Genomic DNA, 19,817 nt, shown 5'->3' with positions numbered 1-19,817 from the left:
TCAGGTGAATTTTTGGTTTCATATTTGCATCTTATACTGTATATAAAATGACCTGTTTTGAAAGTATCTTTATGACTCTGCATTGTTTTACATACATTATAATAGATCCAGTCCTTTTTGGTCCCTTAAAGTGTGTTTATAGAATTGTTATGTTACATTCGTTCTAATCCCTTCTGCCCTCTTGGTCAGATCTGTTTTGAAAATATTTTTTTCCAAAAAGCTGATTGCAGCTTCTATCTTGTGATAGGAATGCTCTTTCTGGTCAAAATGACTCAATATCGTTCATGAGAGACATGTTTGACATATTTGTTTGACAAATTATAAGCCAACAAGTCATTTATTTTTTTAACAGTTTAAATTCTCTGACACAGTGACCGGTTTGGTGTCTGGTTTGTGTTCACTAAGTATTTCAAATGTGTCACTGAATAGAACAAGACCTCAGATAATCCTGAAGAAAGAGAAAGAGATCAAAACTATAAGTGAGTGACTTTTTTTCCCCTCTGTCCTATATTGCTCAATGCCTCCTCTTCCCGTTAGGTCCTCCGTGTTAATGGGTAATCAGTCATCAAATAAAGGAACTGACTGCATGTCAATAGAAACACTCTTGTTGCGGCTTCTGTTACTTAAAGGTAAAAAAGAAGTTGCTACAGAGACCAGCCATGCACCCCAGGTCTATACTATGGATCCTCCTCCTCGTGTTGGTCCATAGAGGTGAGCATTTCACTTTTAAGTGCATTTGATTGTGTCAGATGTGTGTGGACTGGTGCCACATGTGTGCGTGCAGAGCTGCATGTTTGTTACCCACAGTTTTACTGCGTGCGCTCTAGGGTCCCTGCAAAAGACCGACTACAACTATGTATATGAAGCGTACGATGATGAAGAGCCCGTGAACTGCTCGGTCACAGAGAGCATCAAAGGTGGACATGTCACCTATTCCAAGGTAACAAAAGTAATATGTGCACCTGGGGGAGAGGTTTAAGTAAAATGCAAATGTACAGCATTTTAAATAGTGTAAATATTCAGTTTTAGTTCTCATAGTTTTAGTGCAGTTTTAACGTTGCTGACAACAGAAGAATTAGAAAGTTGATTTTCTGGTTATGATAAAAAAAACAAAAAAAGAAAATAAAATCCAAGTGATGCAACAGGGACATGGCTTTACTGGAAAACCTCATGTTACCTAATCTGTTTATTTAAACAACTGTTTGTTTCCTCGCCAGGGAGGGCTGGTGGGCAGCGTGCTGACCTATCACTGCGGTCCAGAGAAATACCCGTCCCCAGTTAGCTACAGGACATGTGAAGAACATGGGGAGTGGTCGCCCATGAGACTAGCCAGTGGGAGGCTTGCATCTAGGGCCACATGCAAAGGTAATGTTGATGATGATGATGCCTTCAGTATCATACACACATGAAAGCGGTCCCATTCTGGTGTGCACATACATCTTCCTCTCACCCAGACGTGCTGTGTCCGGCTCAGCTGCAGCTGGATCATGGTGACTTCTGGCCCAGGGACCAGTGGTTTGCTGTTGGGGCGACACAGAGCTTCTCCTGCCAGGAAGGCTTCACCCTGTATGGCTCAGCTGAGAGAAATTGCACTCTCTCTGGGGAGTGGACGGGAGAAACTCCCATCTGTAACAACCATGGTGAGAAAAGAAGAAATTAAAAAGCAAATCTTTCTGTATGAATCATTTAATTTTAAGGAACTCCACTTACGTTTGCACGGGTCTTCTTCCAGTTTATCACACTTGCTTATGCTGCAGTTTACACTGGAATGATAATATTATTTCATTGTGACATGCAAATATTCTGATGTCTCAAAAAGACCATTTGCATAATTTCAACATGCTACATAGTTGCTTTTTTATAATAAAACCTAATTCACTATCACTATTTTATATTTTTTGCATCTGTTTGCAAATTCAGCTGATGACTGTGACGACCCAGGGATCCCACCCGGTGCCCTGAGGTCAGGAGGCCGGTTCTTCAGGGGTGAAAAGTTGACTTACCGGTGTCAGACCGGTCTGGATCTGCTCGGGTCGGCTGAAAGGTTCTGTCTGGAGCACCGGGAATGGAGCGGATCAAAACCACGTTGCCATGGTGCTTAAAATTTACAGTTTCCTGTCTATAATTTCACAGGACATTAATTCTTTAATAACAAAAAAAGAAAAGAAAATTGAGCATCATGACAGCAAATTAACAATGCGTTGCTTTGTCACAGGTCCAAATACCTTTGACTCCCCCAGTGCTGTGGCTGCAGCCATGACGGGATCACTTGCAGGACTAATGGATGTACTGTCACCTGACGACAAAAAGAAAGGTGGTTACCATGAAATGTTAAGCACATGCTGATATAATTGGAATACACATAATCAGTAACAAAAAGCCCAAAGAAAGAAAAATCCACTTTGTGTGTTTAAGAGGAAAGCATTTCCTTTGGCCGAACCTTCCGCGTGGCTGAAGTCAGCCGTATGCACATCTACATCTTACTGGACACATCAGGAAGCATCGAAAGGGAGGAGTTTGAGAAATCCAGGGATGCCACCATTGCTCTGATCAGAAAGGTCAGCATTGAAACAGCTCAGCGTGACGACCTGAGACCCAACAGTGAAATCCTTGATGCACTTATGATCCTAGTTTATGTGTCTTCCTCTTTCAGCGAGTAAGAAACCCACTCATGTTCTTCATTTTTTCTCCAGCTGGACAGTTACGATGTAAAGTTGAATTTCCACGTGTTGTCTTTTGCCACCGAGGCCAAAGACATCGTCGACATCATAGACGAAGAAAGTGGTAACATTGACGACGTCATCTGGAGCATCATGGATTTTAACTACACGAGTATGACTCTGCTTGTTCTGCCTTTATTGGAAAACCACGTCTTTTGATCTGAGTCAGTCTGCATAGCATCACAACTGTGATGCATTTATTTCCATAGTGATTTATTCCTCTTTGTTTGTTCACTTACAGGCCACGGGCGCAAGACAGGCACCAACATCCACGGTGCTCTAAAGCGCGTCGAAGAGAGGATGAGCATCTTTAAGCGCAACAACAATCAGTTTAATGAGACCCAGAACATCATCATCATAGCAACAGATGGTGACAACACTCGGAGACACTGTTTTAATGCTGTATATATTACACTAAGTCTGAATATGTAAGATGATATAGCCTGAATAGAATGAAAGTCTGAATACATTGAGTGACGTTACAAAGGATTTGGGACCATCTTTATATATATATATAAATGGTAAATGGCCTGTATTTATATAGTGCTTTACTAGTCCTTAAGGACCCCAAAGCGCTTTACACATTCACACACTGGTGATGGCAAGCTACATTGTAGCCACAGCCACCCTGGGGCGCACTGACAGAGGCGAGGCTGCCGGACACTGGCGCCACCAGGCCCTCTGACCACCACCACCAGTAGGCAACGGGTGAAGTGTCTTGCCCAAGGACACAACGACTGAGACTGTCCAAGCCGGGGCTCGAACCGGCAACCTTCCGATTACAAGGCGAACTATATATATCACATTGTAACACAAAGTGTTTCTGGAAAAGCACTTTGTAATGCTGGTTTTAAAAGTGCTGTAAAAATATCATCAGAAAATAAAAGTCAACATTTATTCTGTCTTAATGTTTATCTACCCACAGGTTACTCCAACACAGGGAAATCGGCTAAGATTGTCCTTACAAAGATCCGGCATTTGCTGGGTTATAGTAACCCAGACCCAGACCATACAAATGAGAAAATGCTAGGTATTGTGATGGAAATAACATATTAAAAAGGTTGAGCTGGAGTTGGCGCACTTATCTGCATTTATGTTTCCATGTGCACTTTCAGACGTCTATGTGTTTGGTGTCAAGGAGAAGGTGAACAAAGAGGAGTTGAATTCTTTGGCCTCAAAAAAACGTGGTGAGACTCACGTGTTCATCCTCAAAGATTATGACAAACTGGGAGAAGTGTTCAACAGCATCATTAGTAAGTGGAAGTCAACCCTCCACTCTAACACAAAACAGCCAAATGAAACAACATTAGTGATTTATCTTTCACATTTCATGCTTGTTGAAAAAAACAAAAGTGAAAAACTGAAGTGGAAACATTCATTTGTTTAATCTATAAATCAGGTGACGAGAGTGTGACCATGTGTGGGGTGGCTCAGGAAGACATCTCCAAGGATGAGCAGGACGGCGGGAAGAGAGCTTACACCACCCCCTGGCATGTGACTCTGAAATCAGTAAGAACTTTATTTCAATAAGGAATTCTTTGTGTTCAATATTATCGAGTGGATTTTTACATACTGACATTTTCCTTCCCTGTAGCCTGAATGGGGAATGGACAAGTCCTGCTTTGGATCCATTGTAAGCCAGAACTGGGTGCTGACGGCTGCTCATTGCTTTGCCAGAGAAAGCACGGGCAGTGTCCCACGGCAGCTGGACATAGAATATGGTCAGTGGTTATTGTGGAAAATTCTTAAATGTGTAGATCAGGACGTCAATATCATTTTACACTGTGGGGGTGGATTCCCATTCATTTCCTTTCGACCGGGAGCACCACAGATGTAACAAAGTTGATAAAAACAGTCAAAATTGAACGAAAGAGGTGCTCATCACTTTTATATGTTCAAGTGCATAGTGTGGAGGATGTAAAACACAATATTTTTGAGTTTTTTAATTTGTAAATCAGTCAGATTTGACCCGAACACGACAGGAGTATTTAATCCTAGTTTAGTTTTTAATGAATAAACTGCAGGTGCTAATCATTGTGTTATAGGCTGTGGTTGTTTGTCCTCAGGTCTCCCACCCTCCCAGTCAAATGTCAAATTTAAGAGAGTGATCATGCACCCCAGCTACAGCACCAGCGCACTCAAACACAGAAACGTCTCAGAGTTTTATGACTATGATGTAGCTCTGGTGGAGACAAACAGGAGCATCCCACTGTCATGGATGGCCAGGTAAGACGAGTTATACATTGTGTGCGTTTCTAATCCTCTTGTCATGCTTATTGTCTGTGTGCCGTACAACAGACCCATCTGCCTGCCATGCACCGTACCAGGCTCCCGAGCCATGAAGAAAGTCAACTCTACCTGTGCAGACCACAGTACGTGACCTTTACCTTCTCCACAACGTGATTTGTGATGAGTCTGTTATAGTGTGACACAAAACTGAGGATAAATTGTTGAATAAATGATAATTTATTCTGAATAAAATTAATGTTCCAGGAGTGGAGTTACTAACGCTCGAGCAGACTCCTGCTTTTTTCAATCATAAGATCTCAGGAAGCAACGAACGCAAAGAAACACATATTCATACAGGGCGTCAGGTGAGCGCTGCTTTCATCTTATCATCAGTACTGTGTTAACAGGGATTTGTTACAGTGCATCATTTGTCTGCAGAGGCTTGGCTGTGTGGAGAAGGCAAGGAAGCTTGTGGAGCACACGGATGTGACTTTGGATGAGTTTGTACCTGACAGGTTCCTCTGCTCTGGGGGAACTGCAGGATATCAGGATGCTATCACCTGCCAAGGTCTGGTCTCTTCTGCATAGTAATCCTAACAGTTTGACCAACATCGGAATCACCTAACAGCTCAATGCGTTTCTTTCTAGGCGATTCTGGTGGGTCCCTGTTTCTGCAGAAAAAGAAGCGCTACTTTCAGGTCAGTTTGCCGATATTTATAAGAGCCTAACTTTGCTGGGGAATCAGGATCAAAGAGACACTTTCCTTCTCTAATCACCAGGTTGGTGTGGTGTCTTGGGGCATCGTAGATGTGTGTAAAATAATAGGATACACAAGGAGGCCTCCTCCAGATGCTCGAGACTTTCACATTGACCTCTTCAAGATAATGCCGTGGTTGAAGCAGCATCTGGGGAAGGAGATCCAGTTCCTGCCTGAGATAAACTGAGCGGGTCCAGGATTAGACTGCAGATTTCAACAGAGCAAACACAGAGGAGGTGAACTCTCTCCAAACTTAAATACTTACAACCAATCAAATAGATTTTCTAAAGCTTTATTGACATATTCAAGCTGTGCAGTAAAATTACACAACGTACATACTACGTGACGCATCAAACTACTGTTATGTTCATTCATATAGATGTTCAACTGGCCTTTGTTAATACACCGTTTTAATAACGTCTCTGATTTTGGAGTTGGACTTTGTGGCTAGAGATCTTACTGAATGCAGCTTGAAAACACTGGGCTGAAATAAATGTGGACGTCTGCTGATGTTACTGGGTACCATTTGTGTTTTTTCTTTGTCAGTAAAGTAAAAGGTGTCCAGTCAGCCCTCAGAAAACTGTCTGAACAGAGTTTCTGATTGCTTGTCTTTGAAGCTTGGAACAAAATGGATTTGGAGGATCTCGGAGAATCCCTCGGAGAGAGCAGGAGCCTGGAAATGTTTCCTGTTCAGGGAGAGACGGAGAATTTTTTAGAATAAAGAATTAACCCGGTACTGAAAATGGTAGACATGGGCCTTTTGCTACAACAAACAAATATGCCTTAAACTTAAAGAATGAGGGAGGGAGGGCTGTCCTTCCTGACCAGTGTTACTTACTTATAGCTGTGGAAAACCATGTCATTGACCTTGGTGTGTTTGCTGTCTGACGGAGCCATCTCACGGAACTGCCGACAATAATGATGCTTTTTTAAAAAAACAACACAAAAAACTGCGAGTGTATAAATGGGCAGTGTGGACGAGTGAGTCATACCCTGTTGTTGTGTTTGGCCTGCTCCAGAGTGGCAGAGAAGTGAAAGCAGCGACAAGGAACACCTGCTGCTTTGGCCACATCCACATAGCTACAAAATACACACAAATACACACAAAGGAACAAAAATAAAATGATGAAACACAACAATAACAATCACTTTGAGAGCATTTTTCTGTAAGGGTAAAATTAGTGCTTGTCATGACTCTTCTCTCTCTCTTTACTTATCAAACTTGAAATACAGCACCAGAGTCAAACAGTCTGTCACATAATTCAATGTATTACACTGAGCTGATTCCAGAAACACCAAGCAGATAAGTGACTCTATTAGACTTCAGTGTAAACAGAAGGTGAATATCTCCACCCTGATTGCAAATATCTGGTATATACTTTGAATTTGATGGTAGATACTGGATACGTGTTCATCTTTGAATGACTCCCCAGCCCAGTGTGTACTCAGGTCAGGTGGATTTGAAGATATGGGGGGACTATGACAAGTCAGGACACACACCCACACATGTACTCAGACTGAGGTGCTTTACCGTTTGCGAGACTCTGGGTCTGGATTTGTGTTGTCTACGGTGACGCTGCGGCCCTCCTTCAGAGCGCGCTCACATGCCGACACGCAGTTTTGCCACGAACCGAGTGTGTCCTGACCCGGAAACAAATGGAGAGGTGTCAATGTGTGTGAATAAATGCTTTGAGTGCTCAGGGAGAGTAAAAAAAGCACCAGATAAGAACCAGTCCATATATACCATATAGATAATTTTCACTATAGTTAAAATAGTTCAGTGCAAAGACAAAATTAAAGTGGATAAGCACATATTGCCGCAAGCGCCACTCACCCTGTTGACATAAACGTAGCCCTTTGGAATAACGTGGGTGTGGAAGAAGGTGGATTTACCCGCTGCAGATCAAAGGAAGACAGAATGAGATCAGAAGGGTGTTTGTCAAAGGTGAGAACAGAACGATGACTCTGTGGTTTTCTTACATGCTGGGAATCCCACGGCAACAATGACTTCGGTGTCACCGGAGGTGAGGGAGGCAGACGGTGGGTCGTACAGCCTGGCAGCAGAGTCGAGCTTAGTCTAGCGATTTAAATAAAGACAAGCGTCAACGAAACAATGAAGCAGAAGACATATATAGTGTAATATGTACAGTCTATATTGTACCCACAGGGTTAAATTCAGGCAGGTTGTAGGGGGCGCGCTTCCAACCCAAAAAGTACTCCTCTGGGGTGTAGAACTGCAATCCGATGTTCAGAGCAAACTATGACATAAGAAATATACATCCTCCGTTAACATAAAGAGACAACAGGTAATACTTGACATGCCACAAAAGATCAAGAGTGTAAATAGGGTTTCCTCTAAGCTGCTAACATAGCTCTTACCAAGCGATCACTGCAGGAGAAGTCCTTTTTCTTCTTCCCTGGAGCCCAGTTTTCTGGTCTTCCTGCGGCATCTGAGCACAGATGTAAGTCACACACTGTGTGTGCATGTTTGTGCAGCTTGTATGTGATTGAGTTAATGCGTAGGTTAATTTAGGAAGGAGACGGGGGAGGGACTGAAGTTAGTTTAGTCTCCAAACTGCAGAACTTAGTAGGTAACGCGCAATTTAACAATGGATAAATGTTCAAAAATAGCCCGACATTTTCTTCTGTTTATGATGAACACAAGTTTGTGCTCTGTGACAACAGCTGGAATAAATGGACAAAAAAATAAGCAAACAGGAGAAAAAATAAAACATTAAATGTACTGGCACTTATATAACACTGTTCTAGTCTTCCTGACACTAAATGTGCCATACAAGTCCCACTTTAGATTTGTTTAGCACTTAATTCTATGCATTTCAAGCCCTGTGAATACCTCACATCTGTGGTCAGTTTTGAATCATAAGCTACCGTAGTATGCATGTCTATGGAAGAAGAAGGAGAGAACCAACACAGGCACAGGATGAACATGCGAAAACCTTCTCTGTGTGAGCTGACATTGCTTACCACTGCATCAAAGGAAAATGAATCGGTATTGAGTAGGTCAACAATTTAAATAAATATCTAAATCTATCTCTCTCTCTCACACACACACTCCTACTTGTTACTCAGTATTATTTCAGATTTCAGCATTTATACTCTTCACTGCTGGGCTCTAGATAACAGCCAGTCCTGCATTACGTATGGGCAGCTCACTGTGAAAAGAAGCTGGGATCACTCACCTCCAACATAAAAACTCTGCGTCATGTCAACAGTCACGTCATCGTTGGCCTGAGCGGGAAACATGCAAAAACATTCAAACTAAATAATAATATATCGTTAGCTTCATAGCATAAGTGCCTAAGTCATTTTTTTGTGTTTTGTGTTTCAGACGGACAGGATGATGCAGCAGTGGTAGGGGAGTAAAGTTAGGCAAAAATCTCAATTTGACCAAAAAATGACTTAGGCACTTATGCTATGAAGCTAACGATATGTTTTAATAAGGACTTGCTGAAACACAAGTATATGTTACACTCACATAAACACATTAAAATACATACACTCATTACACCATTGGATCGTTTTTAATGGTCCTGTTCATTAAAACTGTGTTTGTGGATCACATGACTTTTTAAAATGATTTCATAATCAAATCAAAGGATTTTTCATTTACTTTTTGTTGTCTTACTCTTCTTTGTCTGAAATGAGAAAAGATGAGTGCGGCTTCTATGACTCATCACATCTGTTAACTGCTTCTTTGTGCAGGCTGTGTCTGTGTAAACAACAGATGAGGTGTGGCTCTTAAGTGGGCGTGTGCGCCTTTTTCATGGATGTTACCTGGCATTTACCTTCTCACATAGGTGATTCCACATTCCCATGACTGGTTTCCTGTAAATACCAGGACCTGTTGCTACAAACACCTGAAACACAGACAGTGAGATCACCTATAAATAGTACTATAAACAATGGGAACCAGCTCATGCAGCATGACCAACCTGCACAGGCAGCTTCAGAGTGGCAAGGATGTCCTCCACTTTGGACTTGAACACTTCTGGTCTCAGTTTGCCTTTAGCAATCCCCAACTGGTTGGTGAAGAAGACCACCTGCAGGACGAGAGACAAACCCAGTGACAAATGCTGCCAGAGCAAATCAAATTTAACCTTGCAAAGGTACACTTTAGCATTAGCATCACATTAGCTTCTCCTCACCTTGTAACCTTTCTTGAGCAGGCTGGCTAGCTTGGGCTGAATCTCTGGGTACAAAATTCTGGTAATTGAACACAAACAAACCGTGAAAGTCTGACAAACAATCTGGAAATGAAACTACGAAAAAAAAAGAAAACACAGACACTTATTTGTAACTCCTAATAAAATCAAATAAAATGGAATGAGAAAGATGAACAGGAAAAGCTGAGGAGTGCAGACGTACTTCCAGTCGTCTGGTGCTGTGGGAAAGACTTTGCCAGACTTGGTGGTGATGATGCAGCCATCAATGTCAAACCCAGCGATCTGGAGTTAGAAGCGCCAAATTAGCCATATCTTTCACAAAACCTTGTGCATAACACATAAACCTGAATTTTAACATCTTTTTCATCTCCGAGTCAAGCTCATCTGCTCATGCAACTCTGGAGTGTAAGCCCACGACTGCACGCATCGTGAGCTCTGCAGTTCAAACAAACCTTAAACTCGTACAGGCAGCAAGCACAGACTCCTCTGACAAACTGACCCAAATTTCACATGAAGGATCATCGCTGGTGATGGCAGCCGGGCCTTTCACACAGCGAGACCAGGAGCATGCTCAGTGCCCCGTTCCCCTCCTCCCTGCACCCAGACCTCAATACCAAAATCTCTGCCCACTGCTCACCCCACACAGCATATTTGAATCCATGTGACACACTGGAGGTGATCCAGCAGTCACTGGACAGACACAAATCAAAGGGGACAGGATGGGAATTCCACTGAGAAATGTAAAAAAAAGAAGCAGCTGTGATGGAAGACCTCCAGAGGAGCCTGAGAAGATGATCTTGAAGGGGTAAATGGTCATGATTTTAATCAGGTAAGGCTTTTTTATTTTGATGGGTGCATTTTCTGACCTTTTGGATCCCAGTTCGCACAATAACAAAAAGAGTTGCTGATTAATTTTCTGAGAAGAGCTGAACATGATATGCTGCACAGTTTTTAGGTCTTTCGCTCATTTAAACGTTATATAAAACACTGCCTGTTGTAGATAAAGACTCCATATCTGCTGATCATCTGAATGAATCACTCCCCACCTTGTCACTCCCTTTGACACCAGCAGCTGTGTAAACCATTAAGCTGCCAAACTGCTGCCAGCTGCTCTTTAGACTTGGTTTTGAAGACGATGACGGCTGATTGCTGCTGCTCTCCTCTGTCAGGGACTTTTTGGCAAATTCCTGAAGGTACTTGAGCCGTTCGCCAGCCAGTCTCTCCTCCTCATCCTCCTCCTCTTTCATCTGCCAATCAGAAGCTTCCTCCTCTATTCTTTGGCGCTTCACCTCAGGTTGCTCTTTCTTTGGGCTCAGCTGCCTTTTAGATGACTAAATAACAAGGAACAAAACAGCAATTTCTCTCATTCTGGCTTCTCTTTATACATATGCTTGTAGACAGCTAGATCCATGAATCAATACATCACAGAGGTTTACCTTCATGGGAGAGCTGGGGAAGAAATCCTTTATGTTGCGTTTGGGTGTGGGACTGGACTGTGCCTCTTTTTCTTTTGAACTCGTCCCTCCTTTTGTCTTATCTGCTGCTTTCAGCCCTCTCTGTGCCGTGCTGGAGGTGATCCCATTGGAGCTTAGAGAGTAGTTCAGTGTGAATGGGTGGCTCTGGTTAACTAGGTAGAGAGTACCTCCGTGGCTGAGTTTACCAGACTGACCCCGGCCCAGCTTCTCACCATCCAAAGAACTGGGGTTGGGACCCAGCTGTGGAGAAATGGACATTGGACTGTAGCAGTTACAGTTAGCACATGAGCTGTGAGGTAACAAGAGTGGACAAAGAGGACAATGTGCTGACATCAGCTTTGAACATAATGACAAGCCGGTTGCTATGGATCAGGTGTAATTGCTTGGGGTTAAATATTAATTTGCGGTGATGTTGAAGGGAGTGTGCTCTAGTTTAATAGGCAGGGTCATTATTCTACTGTGGAGGCACCCAGTGTTTGTTCTTCATACCTGTGTAACAACAACATCCTGGTCTGCAAAGCAAGCCACCACCTTCACTGTAATAAATAAAAAGACACACACACATTTCGTATGTATACACATCTAGAGCTGGGACCAAAAAACTAAAAGAAGACAAAACAACAACTTTCTAACTCATTTTAATGCAGATTTTCCATTTAAATGCAGTTTTTATTTTGCAATATGAAAACTAAATGCATAAAAGAAATGCCTCGGCTAATTTTGAAAATTACCGTGTGCCATTACATACAGTACTGTGCAAAAAAGGTCTTGAGCCACCCATGTTGTCTTTATACTTTAACAGACTTGTTGGTTTTTTTAAAATAAGTCTTGAGTAATAGTCCTCCTGGATTTCTCAAGGTCTTCAAACTTTTCTTTGGACATTAGCTGCTTTTTCACTCATTTTCAATCCACTCCTTGTACCTGACCGTTTTCAGAGAGATGTTTTTTTTAATTTTGTTTTGTTTTATTTATTTATTTTTTTTAAGCCACTTAACACTGAACTAGTCAAGGAAGGAAGTAGTGTTGTGTCTTTAAATAAAAGTTAAAGAACCAATTCCAAACTGTGTTGCAAGAACACAGTCATTTGTTGCCATTTCTTTAATTGAACCTATGAGAAATATCAAAGATAACTCAGTCTGCCAGGCAAAAAACTGTATGTTTGCACCAATATGGTGATTCCCAAAAAACTATTGTAGGGCACATCTGGCCCCACTAAAACATTTATATACATACCTACTGATTTTCAAAGAGAAAAAAAGTACCAGCCTGGTTCTTTTTCTTGCTCTATTTGACTCCCCGTGGATGCAATTTTAAGCTCCTCACTTATTAAGTACATATATCTGTATGTAAAACTGTAACCAAAGTTCAGTCATCATGAGTTTAAATCCCTGTTAGTGACTTGTAGAGTGAATGCAAGACACTCAAAACACAAAACTCAGTCAGCCCCACTGATTTACTTTCTCACATAAATACATGAATGAATGAATTAAAGCTTACAGCCACATTAGCAGTATTTTCTTGCGTTGTACACTGTAAAGTAATTTACAGCTTTAGGATAGTTTGTTATAAAGTTAAGCTTAAGCAGAGCACGAGCACTAACAGCTTCGCAGATTTAAATCTAGAGTCTCGCGATAAATGTGACACATAAGCGGGACGCCTCACCCTGATGTCTGGAGCACTTCTTATCTGTGACACCAGTGTCCGGATCCCGGCCCAGAATCACAGCCCGTCCATCTTCCAGGGCGATCCGAGCTCCAGAGGCGCCAACCAGCGTGCAGGACATTCGAACAAGCGGCCACAGAGAGGTTGTTTGCCCCTTAATATGTTGTGTTTAAGAGTCTTTTTTAAGTCAAGCCAAAGTACAGGACATTAAACGGCCTCACGCAGTAGTGTTTAACATCATTACAACTTCAACTACCTCAATTTCTTTTCGTCTTCTAAAGAAAAACTTGAAGAATGTGTGTGAACTACAAACTACAGGGGTCTGATTTTGCAGCGTTGTCCCCGCGGTCCGACGCAAAAATAACTACGTTTAGCAACGTCGTCCCCGCGTGAGGTTCCGCTCAAAGTGTCGGTTACATGAGCAAAGTCGCGGTCAAGCTAGCAGGAGCTGAAATTATTTGGTTTCTTTTCTTTTCTTTTTTTGGAGGGGAAAGTCAGCATTGAAATAACTTTTAAAGTTTTTTTTTTAAATATACATATAATGCGTAATGTAATAATGATAATGTACAATCATTGTGGACTGCGCAATCACATGGTAAAAAAAACCCCCTACAGGATAAAGAAAACTATTCTGTTGGGTTTCTGAGTCATTCGGCACTGGTACCGTGTTATCAGAAAGAAAAGCGCAACAACATTCTAGGTGCCGCTGACTGAACCACAACATAATGTTTCCACTCTCTCGTTGTTGACACGTGTAATATAACAACAATGCATATTCATATTACTCTCCCTAGATGGAATAAGACGTTGTCATTTGTTGTCCATTGAAGGAGTTAAACATTTAACACATCAGTATTGGTGCGTCACTATTTTCCTTTTCAGGTCCTTTAATGGGCGAGACGGGAGAAAAAGATAATACGGAAATAAGACAAAGTAACACATTGTTCTGGTTACACTTTCAGCTAAAAGCTCATCTAAAGACTAATTTAGTGTGACGGACAAGTGATCACTATTTATTATGCAAACTTTAAGTCTAAAGCGGAACGACGAACGAATAAAGTGTAATCACGCTATGGTCATGCTGAAAGATGTAATACTTCGATATAATGCAAAACCCAGAGAATAAAAAAAACACCATATTCTGCTGTTTATTTTACCTCCAGAAAGTTCTGTGTTGTGCTTTTCATCATTCACAACTATTTACTAAAGATGACAGGAGGAGCAGGTTTCTCTACATACTCGTTTAGGGTGTATCAGCAGTGGCGGTCCTAGCCTGTTCGGCGCCCCCGGGCGAACACTCCCTCAGTATTCTGATTCTGACTCTGATTGTTTCAGGATGACCTGCCATTATCCAATGACACATCTGCTTACCTGTATCCTTTGCTCGTTTCTCTTCCTCTTCTTTTCTATTTTTTCTAAACTGAGCACCTGGTGGCTTTGAACTTTTCTTGTCCATCTTCCATTGGTTTTAATTTTGCACTCCAGTATGAACACAAATCCCCCAACTCGAGGATCGCCACAACATAACCTAATAGACCTACACCTTAGTTCACAGATTCACTTTGTCTAGGGTTTATTTCTGGGATTTCACACAACCCAGGATTCAAATCAGGAATACATAATGGGCTTGGATTTACAACATTATGAATGAAATGTGCTCTATTTGGAAGCAGCCGCCCCCCTCCCCTTTCAACGGGTTGTGTGTGAGACTTTAATCATCAAACTGTAAATTATAAATTTTCAATTGTTATTGATCCCTTTACCCCTAGTCCTAAAGTGTATATTTATTTTCTTACTCTTCTTATATTTATTGTTTGTTTACTTGCACTGCTGTAACTGGAGCCTCGTCGTCTTGTCTCTCTATATACTGGACTGTATGTAGCAGAGATGACAATAAACAACCGCCCGTATCAAAAACCGCTACTGTGTATCAGTGATTATACCATTGACACATTGATAATGTTGATACTGCTGTCATTTTCCCTGCTTCTGTTTATTTTTTGTTGTGCTCAGTAGCCCGTCCTCATCGTAAACCTACTCATGATCTTATCTCCTCAACTCCTCAAATAGGCACTCACTTCCACATTCTTTATTCTGTCAGGTAGAGCTCCTTGTGTGTCACCCGCCTTCAAAAACTATTGAGCTGCACCGGAAAGTCATCTTGCAGGTAAAATATATATAAATAAATAAAAGAATGTCCTTTTTAAAGGTGTTTAGTAGTAACCAGATATGTAAACTCTGAGTCTTGGTGCTATCGTGTGGAAAGCAGCTATTTAACGTTTCATCTCTGAACCTGCTTTATTTTCATAATTTGCTGTAAGGTCTTGTCGTGGTGTATGAGGCATTAGTCACCAGTCATACTTTCACTTTATTTGTTTTTGTTATTCACAGTACACTGTGAATGTGCTTCTTGTTATTCTGTGAATACATTTCTTGTTTTTGCATATATTACCTACTTTAACTGCTGTGTGAGTGCAAAAGTTTGTTTCACCTCAAATGAATACATGTGCTCAAATGATAATAAAACTACGTAATTCTTTTTTTCCCTCTATCTCTAATTGATGCAAGAAATACTGTGAAGTCAAATCTGCTGGCACAACTTGCCCTCAATCTTCATCATTCTTCAGAGTATAAATCCTCTACACTATGTCGTCCAACCAATCATTCAAAAGCCAACATGAAGAAGCCTACATGTCTCTGATGCGAGGCATGAAGGAGCTGGACCTACAGGGACCCTGTGTTCCCAGTGACCTGTTGCTGATCGGAGACCATGCCTTTCCTTTAGCAATGAACAGCCGAGGTCAGGTGCTGATGGCTGCCTCTCTGTACGGCAGTGGAAGGATTGTGGTCCTGGGTCATGAGGGCTACTTGACAGCCTTTCCTGCTCTGGTAGAAAATGCTCTGACCTGGCTGAGAGGTGATGGCTCTGATAACCTCTCTGTAGGGGTGCACAGAAATGTCAGTGCAGTTGCTAATAGCCTCCAAAAATCCAGCTTCCAAGTAGAAGTTGTGGGAGCTTTCAGTGACAAACTGGGAGTTGGTGTTTATGTGACCGATGCCTACAGCGTGGGCTCAGACCCAGTGGAGCTTGTAGCATTTCTGAAAGCTGGAGGAGGGGTGCTGATAGCTGGGCAGGCGTGGAGTTGGGCTGCAGATCACCCCAAAGAGAACGCACTGCATCAGTTTGATGGGAATAAAGTGTCAGGAGTGGCAGGAATCTACTTCACTGAGCGTTGTGGTGAAGTGGAGAACCTGCCCGTCTACCCTCAGATCCCGTCCTCCTGGATGTCTGTGGTGTGAGTACATGCTATAACTATTTTAGATTCCATGTTAGTTTTTTTTAAACCCACAAGTTAACTATAACATGAAATAAATTGCAATCTACTATAGACTATATGTACAGTATTTTTACAGGAACTTGTTGATAATAACATTAAGAAAATCAATTTTATGTTGAAGTTTCATATTTATTGTTTTTATACATAGTCACTGGTAATAATTATACAACATGAATGCAATTCAAATTTTCATGGTGATAATCTTCCAAAAATGTAAAAAATACAATTACTTGTATGTTGGTTAATTGTTTTGTTAACATGCAAAGACTCATTTGAAAACGCAATTTGCACAATTATTCTTAACAGTGTCTCTCATTCCTGCCATGACTCTTCCACCTTTCAGCTTGGGTAAGGATTTTGAGGACGACTTGCAGTTCTTACTCCAGGGGGTTTCGGAGTTCCAGGTCCCGTCTAATTTAACTGCTTCGGAGGTTTTAGTCCATGGACCGCTAGCATTTCCCATCGCGACCACAGGTGATGGACGGGCGTTCCTGGCAGGAGGCTACTATGGACAGGGACGAGTGATTGTGGCTACACATGAAGGATTTCTGGGACTTGAGGTAAATTAGACATTTGTTATTTTCACTATATATATATTTTAGTATTGTATATTTCTGTCAGCACTTTGATGCTTACTGTAGATTTAGACCATCTGTGATGAGAGAATATAAAAGAACATTCTAACTGTTTGATGTCTGAGCCATCATTGGTGATAACCCTAACTCTGTATGAGGCACGACGCAGAGGTTAGAGATCGTTGTCTACTAATCTAAAGGCTTGTCTGTTGATCCCATGCTTCTTCAGTTTGGATGTTGCAGTATACTCGGCAAATACGCTGAACCCTAAGTTTCTTTTGATGTGTATAGTGTGAGTACCCGAGTCTGAGCATGGTGAATGTTGGTTAAACCATCAATGGTTAAAAAGGAAATGCTTCTGCTGTTCCGAGAAATCTTTTATACATCACATGTACACATGACTGCCTTTGTTCCTACTTTCCTTCCATTTTTTAGAGTATGGCTCCATTTTGGCAAAATGCCATTCACTGGTTGGATGAAGGCCGCAGAGGGGTTGTTGGTGTCATGAATATAGATGCTGCAATCAAAATTCTCAGCAAGTCAGGGCTGAAGTGTGAGAAGACAAAATTCAGGAAAGACCACAGCGTGTTTGTGTGTAAAGCGTATATCACTGAGCATTTGGAGGAAATCCAAAACTTTGTGGCAGAGGGAGGAGGCCTGCTGATTGGAGGACATGCCTGGTACTGGGCACAGACACATAGTGGGCAAAATCCACTTACAGAATTCTCAGGTATGAAAGTGCACAACCAATGCATCTGATTAGTGTGACATCTCCAACAATACACCAGAGTATTTTAAGTCAGATTTGTTTTAATGTCTTTCAGGAAACAAGATCTTAAATCAAATGGGATTGAGCCTGTTGGGAGCAACAATCAAAGGAGGAACATACAAATCTCTCGTACCCAGCCAGGCTATTAAGGACAGCTACCACTTCCGCCACCTTCTATACCGCTTTGCTGCTCATGTGACTGCAGGTGAAAAACTTAGCAAACATGAGGAGGGATGTCTGAAAAAGCTGGGCAACGACTGCAATGCCTACTTGCAGATGAAAGCCCATGACTGCTCCCACTACCGGCAAGTGTTGGCCACACTCACTGACTTATTAAAGAGGTCAGGCCTGCCACAGGTGAGTAGCTGCCCTTTATGGATGGGGTTTGTTGAGGGGTCGCTCGTCTGCCCTTTTTTTTGCAGATAGTGTCATAATGTGGGGAAATATCTAATAACATTCACCATTCACTTTCAAGGTGAGTGAAAAAAGCCCTGTAAAGAGTCCCAAAGACCACCTCCTCCTCGCTGTGGGTACCCAGGTATATAAGGTTTGCCCAGATCCCGATGCCCTCCTGCCCTATCTTATCAAGGACAACCCAATGATGCCTGTTGTCTATAACCACCGGATCAAGGTTGATGTTGATACAGCAGGTCAGATCTCACTGCTGTGTTCAAAAATGTGAATGTGGTTATTTGAATTTAGGTACAAATTTAAATTGTACAGCATCGTTCAGCATGATGCAGCAATGCCTGTTGTTCAGTGTCACACAGTATTAATACATGCACCTCTTTGTAGACACTGGAAACTGTGAAATACATTTTTTAAATGCATATTTTATACATGTAAACGTCCCTGACTGTCATCTTTTATAATTGTGTGTTTCAGATAAGGAAGAGTGGATCAGTACAGGTCTCTACCTCTCTCCTGGTATGAAGACCTACATCGCTATACCACCTCAGATTGTCAAAAAGAATTGGAAGGTAGAGCATATGAAGTCAATTGATTTTGAGTTCACTCAGAATGTTGCAACTTTGTTACCTAAAGATAGCAAGGTGCCAGAAACTGAAAAATTCCAGACACAAAACTTGTCTCTGGTGAATAGATACTGTAAGCTGTTTCAGGCCATTTAGTTGTTTAAACACAGAGCAGTCATTGCAATTTTTAGTTATTCCTTTTTACAGTGTTGCACACTTTGTGGTATTGCTTATATTATTATATTTTTGCTTGTATTATTGCTTATAATGCATTTTCCTTTTCTTCTGCAGATTCAGATAGGATGTCAAACTGATTCTCTGCACAAGAACGATGTCCTGAAGAGACCACCGTCTGTCCATGAGCGATTTCCTGTCACCTCAGAGATGATACAAGTCTGGAACCTTTGGGGAGGACTCATCTACCTGGTGGCCCCACCCAAAACACAAGTGAAGGGGTTGGAGGTCACAGCACAGATGGCTGTACCTGCTCCATATTATAAGACTGGTGAGTCTGCGGTAGATTGAACTTTAATATGTGTTTGCACTAGTGTGTACCTTTGTTTGTACTGGTCTAATAGACTATTTTTTAAACAGTCTATAATTTGAAGGGCTGAGGGCAGCATCTCCCAGGTAATAATCCAAAGCAATTTAATAGATCCACTACTCTCTGTTCTTTTCAGGTGTAACAACTGCAGCTGAGTGGTCGTCGCTGCGCACAGCTCCTTCACCCTGGGCAGAGTTGGAGTTTGAAAACATCATCCTCACCGTACCATCAGATGCTGTTCGAGGTCTGGAGCGCCCTGACAAGGTGGCTGCTCTGTGGGATGAAATCATGAGGGCCATTGCAGATCTGGCTGCCAAACCACACAAATTTCCCCGCAAGGAGCGCTTTGTGGCAGATGTGCAGATTTCTCACGGTAAGTGCATTTTGCCTCATGTTGTACAGTACACACCTGCCTATTATTTTCTTATCATACACTCAACAAAAATATAAATGCAACACTTTTGTTTTTGCTCCCATTCCCCATGGGATGGACGTAGAGACCTAAAATTCATTCCAGATACACAATATAACCATCCCTCCCAAACGGTGGTCACAAATCAGTCCAAATGTGTGGTAGTGGGCACATCTGC

At 41.9% G+C, this 19,817-nt stretch overlaps 3 protein-coding genes across 3 annotated transcripts; 2 read left to right on the top strand and 1 right to left on the bottom strand.

Annotated features, from left to right (window-relative positions):
- Window positions 1-537: 537 nt before the first annotated feature.
- si:ch1073-280e3.1 (complement C2) lies at window positions 538-6,221 on the top strand. Its single transcript, XM_005926559.2, has 19 exons — window positions 538-711; window positions 828-940; window positions 1,218-1,365; window positions 1,455-1,640; window positions 1,921-2,094; window positions 2,216-2,314; window positions 2,416-2,558; window positions 2,694-2,832; window positions 2,962-3,090; window positions 3,646-3,750; window positions 3,836-3,973; window positions 4,120-4,229; window positions 4,315-4,441; window positions 4,787-4,946; window positions 5,019-5,092; window positions 5,214-5,314; window positions 5,388-5,517; window positions 5,598-5,647; window positions 5,729-6,221. The coding sequence occupies exons 1-19, from the start codon at window positions 660-662 to the stop codon at window positions 5,891-5,893; spliced, it is 2,343 nt and encodes a 780-aa protein (XP_005926621.1). The 5' UTR covers window positions 538-659; the 3' UTR covers window positions 5,894-6,221.
- On the bottom strand, window positions 5,985-13,357 carry LOC102301928 (polynucleotide kinase 3'-phosphatase). Its single transcript, XM_005926558.3, has 17 exons — window positions 13,028-13,357; window positions 11,855-11,901; window positions 11,327-11,605; window positions 10,937-11,221; window positions 10,093-10,172; window positions 9,873-9,930; window positions 9,660-9,767; window positions 9,513-9,584; window positions 8,907-8,955; window positions 8,086-8,156; window positions 7,872-7,964; window positions 7,687-7,783; window positions 7,541-7,602; window positions 7,238-7,347; window positions 6,699-6,786; window positions 6,545-6,612; window positions 5,985-6,392 (listed from the first exon to the last, which is right to left on the bottom strand). Exons 1-17 carry the CDS (start codon window positions 13,146-13,148, stop codon window positions 6,272-6,274), a joined length of 1,809 nt encoding a protein of 602 aa, XP_005926620.1. The 5' UTR covers window positions 13,149-13,357; the 3' UTR covers window positions 5,985-6,271.
- On the top strand, window positions 13,045-19,692 carry LOC102299994 (TRPM8 channel-associated factor homolog). The gene is made up of 10 exons (XM_014334940.2): window positions 13,045-13,170; window positions 15,129-15,194; window positions 15,596-16,323; window positions 16,709-16,925; window positions 17,376-17,670; window positions 17,765-18,066; window positions 18,185-18,359; window positions 18,595-18,689; window positions 18,975-19,188; window positions 19,364-19,692. The coding sequence occupies exons 3-10, from the start codon at window positions 15,674-15,676 to the stop codon at window positions 19,675-19,677; spliced, it is 2,262 nt and encodes a 753-aa protein (XP_014190426.2). The 5' UTR covers window positions 13,045-13,170; window positions 15,129-15,194; window positions 15,596-15,673; the 3' UTR covers window positions 19,678-19,692.
- The last annotated feature ends 125 nt before the right edge of the window (window positions 19,693-19,817 follow it).

Source organism: Haplochromis burtoni, unplaced genomic scaffold (assembly GCF_018398535.1).
Source record: "Haplochromis burtoni strain Fernald_Lab_line unplaced genomic scaffold, NCSU_Asbu1 Contig_94, whole genome shotgun sequence".
NCBI classification, from domain to species: domain Eukaryota; kingdom Metazoa; phylum Chordata; class Actinopteri; order Cichliformes; family Cichlidae; genus Haplochromis; species Haplochromis burtoni.
This window is presented reverse-complemented; position numbering and strand designations above follow the sequence as displayed.